Source organism: Tauraco erythrolophus, chromosome 8 (assembly GCF_009769465.1).
Source record: "Tauraco erythrolophus isolate bTauEry1 chromosome 8, bTauEry1.pri, whole genome shotgun sequence".
NCBI classification, from domain to species: domain Eukaryota; kingdom Metazoa; phylum Chordata; class Aves; order Musophagiformes; family Musophagidae; genus Tauraco; species Tauraco erythrolophus.
Genome location: NC_141472.1, coordinates 29799000 through 29805860, shown reverse-complemented (window position 1 = coordinate 29805860; position 6861 = coordinate 29799000). Strand labels below are relative to the sequence as shown.

The 6861-nt window shown below is 48.9% G+C and overlaps 1 protein-coding gene across 1 annotated transcript in view; it reads left to right on the top strand.

Moving 5' to 3' along the window:
- Nucleotides 1-3256: 3256 nt before the first annotated feature.
- Nucleotides 3257-6861, top strand: part of CNTNAP5 (contactin associated protein family member 5) — a 299098-nt gene continuing 295493 nt past the window's right edge. Inside the window, exon 1 of the mRNA XM_086616177.1 lies at nt 3257-3332. Within this exon, the coding sequence (XP_086472303.1) occupies nt 3257-3332 (76 nt within the window). The remainder of the gene's footprint in view (nt 3333-6861) is intronic.

The following is a 6861-nucleotide window of genomic DNA, read 5'->3' as shown; positions in this document are numbered from 1 at the left end:
CGCATCAGAGGCAGGAACTGAAAGGGAAGATCTCAGGGTCTTCACTGACCCTGAGCACCAGCTGTGCTTTCATTGAGGAGGAGAAAACGTGCCACAGTGAAGGGAAGAGTTAGGAAGGAGTTATGACTGAGTTAGAAAGGAGTTATTACTATATGCGTAATAGAGCCTTCACTCATTGCTGAGGCTTGCAATGCCTTCAGTGGCAACCATCACAGTCATTTTGAACAAAGTCCAGATACAATAAAACTAAATCAGCAACTGAGTTTTCCCAAAACCCAGCGTACCCAGATCTGTGGCTGACGAGCCACACTTTTTGTCTGAACAGCTTTAATAGTGATTAATAAATTTACTCTAATAAAAATCTTGCTGGCAAAAGGCCCTTAAACATGACATTATTTACATAATTTCCTGCAAAGAACAGCTGCGTAGCCCTCCACTCCGGTCATAACTTCTCAGTTGTAGTGCTCCTGCACCCAAACATTCACAAATCTTAAGGAACCTGCCTGGCGTTTATGATACAAAGGAGCTTATGGAAGATGAGGTGTGCCTCCGGGAAACCAGCATCTCACAAGTGTGACTTGAAAACCGATGGTGCAACTGGGGTCCAGATCCTTCAGTCAGACTGGTGACCATTGGGATGCATTGCAGGATTGGGCTCATATTTATTGATGGCTTTTAATTAGTCTGCATAGCTCATTTCCACATCTGCTTTCCTATAAACAAGCCACTAATTCGTTCAGTGAGTCAGTTAAAAAGTGTACCATTGTGCCAGATAGTTTAAAGAGACACTGAAAATATTTCAAACACAGTCCATTTAATTTTAATTATTTTTTAAAAGGAAAGCATGAAAAAAACCCCATATTTAATCTCCTTCTTCTGAATTCCTCTGCTAATTTCAGAACACATAGTTGCAAAGTTGTGACTGTGTCAATGACTTGCATGTCTCCAGAGCAAATCCACTCAGGCTGGAAGCTTTCTGATATATTCTACTGCTTAGCTTTACTCAAGTGGTAGCTCTGGAAGCACTACTAGCACTTCTAAAGCTTGATTACTCACCTGAAAAAGTCAAGTTAATAACATAATTTTCTCAGTACTCTAGCCTCCTGGCCTAATGCAGCAAAGCAATACAGCTCTTAGTTTCTGGGCCAGAGTCTTGTGTATGATCTGTACAACCTATGGAGAAGATGAGATGTTTCTGACTAGGATCAGAAAGCATGAAGGTGAGACCCTCTCTCTCCCCATTCACTGAGGGAAATGAGCAGAGCTCACTACCTTCAAAAATGGGCCTGCTCAGAGAAGACGGTGTCTGTGCGCTTGCACAAACATCTCCTGGGTGGTTAGTTCAACACCTCTTCAGGGCCTTTGGAAGGGAAAGTAGACACCTTGCATAGACGCGTTATCCTTGGACTGACTCCCACCTCTAGATTCTGAAATCTTAGTGAGCTCAGACGTAAGTGAAGCACAGAGCAACTGGGTCAGGTCTTTACATGAGCAAAGATGAAGCCTTGGTACGTGCAGATGTATTTAAAGCCAAAAATGAAAGACTTGGAGAGCTCATTAGGCTTTTAAGTTCCTCCTAAGTCTTGGTTTTGTCTGACTAAATCCTTTATTGACTCTGACTGCAAGCCTCGGTGCTGGGCAGCTATCCTTCCTGTTTAACCTTGTGTCACTTGTAACAATAGAAAGTGAAATAATTAGGTCATTTTTTAAACACAGACTTCTGCTTTCCAAGCTGACTGCTCCTTTAAAGCTAAGATGTCCCCAACACCTCTTTTTGATATAATACCTAATAGCTAAGCATGATGTTTTTCCTCCAGCCTCCTTACTTTTTAAGGAGGATGCTTTTTAAGGTGGATACTTACAGCAAGCCAGCAATTTAAACCTCTGCTCTCCATTGGCAAGCTAGGATGGCTTTGGTGAACAGACCATTTCTTGTGACTGCTCCTCGCCATGGTGAAGGATTGTGGCTGAGGACCAGTGATTCCCCCCCCCCCCCCCCAAGATTTTACTGGTCCAAGCACTCTCTCCTCGCAGATTACAGTGGAATCACTAATGCAATTTTGACCTGACTTGGAGGCAGCGCTCTATCAATGTGGGGTGACGCCGCAGCAAAGCAACAGGGTTAGATCTCAGCAGTGCTTAAGCTGGAGCTCCGGAAAGGACCTTTACCTCCCGTGTGTGCCGGGAGGCGGCCGGGCAGGGCACCAGGTGCTGGCTCAGAGCGCTCCAGCTGCCAGCGCACGGACCGTGAGGGGAAGGCAAGATGCTTTTTAAACTCTGCTTTCCTGCGCTCGCCCACCTCTGGAAGATAGTCCCGGCCTGTTCAGCTGCTCAGCAGTCGGGTAATCAATCAATCAGTCATGAAATCCGATTTTGTCAAGCATCACCCTCGCCAGGCAGGAAGGGGTTGCAGCCCATGGGTGCGGGTCTGGGTCGGTCCGGTCCGCCACCCCGGGGGCCACTAACGCGAGCTCCCTGCGGCTCTGCTGGGACCCCCGAGGCCACCTCCGTTCGCCTTCCGGGCTAGGCTGAGAGGCTCTGGACCAGCTGCGAGAGCAGAGCAGATCAAGCATCAGCCCCGTCCGAGGCTCCATCCCCGCTCCCCGGGCATGAGGCTGAACCCCGTGCTCTGTCGGCACTGTATATGCCGGAACATACATATATATTTTATGTATATGTATATGTACATAACATATATATTTATAAGGAAACAAACAATTGAGCTGGGGACTCTTTAAAATGTTCCAGCCACAGTGGCACCCAGAGGAGAAGGAAAGGGAAAAAAAAAAAAAAAGGATGATTTAAATTTTTTTTTTCCTCCAGGCATCTGATTTACTCCGTGACTCTGATGCTTATCAACGTCGCGTGAAGATTGCAATAAGGATCCTCCCTGGAAGGCGAGGAGGAGTGACTTCCAGGGGGCTGGGAGGAGGTGGAGTGCAGCGCGGCTCTCGCCTATAAGGAGGTGCCCAGCGCCCGGCTGCTGCTTCCCAGCCGCAGCTCGCAAGGTGAATTTCCGCGGCAGCAGCCGGGGGAGCGGACTTGGCTCGGGCGCTGCCGCCGGCGTGTGGAGCGGCTTCTCCAAGGGCCGCGGAGGAGGGTCCCCCGGCTCCGGCTCCCCCTTCGCCCGCCGTGCCTGGATGCTGGATGGAGTAAACGAGCGGAGGAAGAGGGAGCGCACAGAGGCTGCGAGGCGCTCAGAGAGCGGGACCGGGGGAGACAGGCGGGCCGCTGGCTTCCCCCTCCGGGGCTGAACATGGATTCCCGAGCCCTCGGGGGCTTCACTCTGCTGCTTGTCAGTTTTTGGCACCTGGGATTAACTGCAACAAATTGTGAGTAGCGGGAGCGCAAAGAGTTGCCTGGGATTGGGGGGAAAGGGGTGGAGGGGGGGGAAGAGATGAGAAAAAACTCCCTGAAAAAGGGGGTTAGTGCAACGTGACCTCCAAGAAAGTTAGCCGGGCTCCGGTGTGCTAATGGCGCTTAGAAATGCAAAGTTGCGGCCCGATGGAGGGATCGCTCGCCACCGTCCTGCCGGTGTGGACGTGGAAGTGAACGGGAGCCGCGAGAGCCCGCAGCGAACCGCGAGCCCATTTTCCCCCACGGTTGTCTGTCCTTCCGCTGGCCGGTGTTTTTGCGGCCGCCGTAGCTGCTGCTGGCCCTGCCTCAGCTGCGCGCACCGGCTGGGACGGGGCCGGACCTGTGCGCCGCTGCCCGCCCGCCTGCAGCGGGTCGGTCCTTCCCGCAAGGAGTCCGGGGGTGCCGGGATTCTGGGGGCGCAGCCTCGCTCCGGCCTGGCGGAGCAGCGCTGGTGGCACCGGGGATCCTCCTCCGGCCCGGCCCGGCGGGTGCCGTCGGTTCCTACGGGCGCGGCTGGGTCCCGGGGCGTGCTCGCCGTCCCCGCTCCCCCCGCAGCATCCCGGGTGGGAGATGGCTGTCGGCTCCCTCTTCCTCGGGAGATCCGCCTCGTAAGTTTCCCAGATATTGCTGCCGGCCCTAAGGGCGGTGCCAGGGGGGTCTGTCCCCGCAGGCAGGAGCCTCCCCCGCCGCTGGGCTTTGCGGTGCCGCGGCGGGCGGGCGCCGGCGGCGGCTCTACGGGCGCATCGGGCAGCACGGTGCAAGCCGGGGACCTGCGGCGCCGGTGGACTCTGGAGCCGGGGGCGCGGACGAGACGCTCCGTGACCTGCCCCGCTGCGACAGCGCAGGGAAGAGGGTGGGCGACCGGTGCCGCAGGGAGCGGGCGCGCAGCCCCGCGGTGCGCGGCCTCCCCCGCGGCCGCGGCCCGTCGGGCGGAGCTGGGCGGGCGGAGGCCCCGCCGGGCGCGGCGGACGCTAGAGGGCGCTGTTGCCCCGCCGGCGGCGCGGGGCGGCCGCCCGGTCCCGGCGCCCCGCGCTGAGGTGCGCGGCCGCGCTGCGTCCCCCTGCTTCCCGGTCGCTAATTGCTTCCAAACGAGCTCCTGCGCTGACGGCGGTGAACTTCTTTTATTTTCTCTTTTTTTTTTTTTTATTTTTTAAATTTTCAGTGAATTAAATTACGGTTAATATGTTTTAATAATGTGCGCGAATACTAAATGGCGGGCGATTTAAGGCTGAGGCTTGCCATCACTGATGCAGTCGTAAAGTTAATTCCTAACACTTAAAAAGAAACTCTGCATTAATGAGTTTTACTATTTCACGGGTGACAGTTTAATTTCCCAGTGCCAATAAACATTTCCATTGAATACACACTGCTTCCTAAATATTTAGGAGTCGATCTTTTTAAAGCGTAATGATCAATGTTTTTATTATACTGTACAGATTTTACTTATTCATTGAGCAATGAATTAGCATGGAATCAGCTGAAAGTGCTTTCCCAGGAGCTGAGGGAAGGCGCCTGTGAATCTGTAATAGCTACAAGTTCCCTAGAAACCTCGTTAGATTCGCATGTGAAGATCTCTGTGTGCGCACATGGACCTCAATAATTGCATCCAGTATGAAAATTCATCACCTTCTTAAATAAATCATCTCTATATGTTGGAGCTCGGGGAAGCTGAGCTCTCTTCCTCAGTTTTGGACTAAGAAAGCTTAAATATGGGCAAAACCATTGAATGTTACGTGCATGTAACTGGTATCCTGAAGTATATTTAAATAGCTACATAAAAGTGCCATCACTTTTAAGTATTACTGAGCTCCCAGATACCGAGTAAACTTTCCAAAAGGAGAAGTCACTAAATTCTGCAGTGGGAACCTTCAGCGCAGGCCACTGTCATGAGCTGATGTCCTTCTATTTGAAAGCCAAAGTGCAAGTGGAAAAGCGTTGCTTCTGTGCCTTCCTCAATTTGAACCATTTGGCCCAAGGAATTGCATTCAGATGCCTATACCGGTATATTTACAATGACTTCAACAGGCTTGTTTCTGACAGATTTTGCAAGCAAGACCAGATCTGGGGACAGTATTTACAGTGGAAAAGGAGTATGTTTCTGGGAGGAAGAATGCAACTTATTTTGTTTGCTTCCTAATATCGAACATGGCATCAATCTAGTTTTGCTTTTTCTCTTCCTTCTAAATTAGGAAAATCTTAAAAATAATTCTTCTCTCATTTATTTAGTTTCTGTAATGTAAAAATCCTGAGTAAGTCAAAGTCTTCCCCACCACTGAGATATACGATTCCAATTTCCTCTTTGGTAGTAATTTTTAATCAAAGAATTGCTAAAGAAACTGCCTTGAAACACAGCTACAGGCTAGGGGTCAGTAGACATCGTTCGAAAGATCAAAATTGCCAAATGCTAATAAAACATGAGAAATTCCTCCCACTTTGCTTTTTTCAATAATTTATTACATTAGGTAAATAGAGTGGCAATAGGATTTCACCCCAGGATATTAATTACTATAAAATGAAAAAATAGCCATGTACATAACATTGGAAACGGGCTGCATACGATATCCGGGAAACTGAAACTTCTACATTCATCACGTAGACAAGGAGACGCAAAGCCCTGCCCGCTATGTAACAAATTATTTGCCCTTTAGCAGCATATTCTGTGATCTGGAAACGTTAGTAGTTTTGGTAAGTCTAGATGTAGAGTTGTTGAGCACAATTTTTTTTTCTTCGTTTTCTTTCTCCTTTTTAAAGTTAGAGGGAATTAGTGAAAAATATGTAAAGAGAAATGAACTTATGTTTTCCCCAACCACTTTGATGTAGCAGTTCAGGGCTTGTCTGCAGCTGCGAAAAGAATCGCAGGTTAGTGATCCTCCACCTGATTTGGTGTCGTGGATCTTAGAATTTTTTCCCGTTGTTATGTTACATATTATGGCCCCCTCCTCCTTATTTATATCTTTCTTGACTGACTTTTCTTTCATGGCCAGAAAGATGTAGCAGGTTAAAACACCTCCTGGAGAAACGGCACCTACCAACTGCCATTGCAAAAGTTATTCTCAGAAAGGATTACATTTCCATTCCTGAACACAGCGGCCTCTTCCTCCTGCAGAATGACTAGTGTTTGTTATCCCAGTTCCCTAGCACTTATTACCTGATCACGAGACTTCCAAATTCAATGTGTGGTAGAATCATGTCTCCTATTGAACTTCTTGTTAAAATATATGGTCAATGTATGGTCCACTGCTCTGCAGTAGATTTAGATGTGGCCTTACAGGATACTGTAATTAAATTAAAATTAAATTATTAAATTCTATTCAGTTAAAAGGTAGGTAGTGTGTGTCTGTATTTCTATTTATGTTGAGACAGAAAAAGATGACATTTTTGAATTTGAAGAAAACACACATTGTCTTGCACAAGGAGATTTATTATATTTTTAGGTAACAGAAGCATTGACTGTGATTTTAGTCTTCCTTTACAGTGATCTAAATTGATGGTAACTGTGCAGGA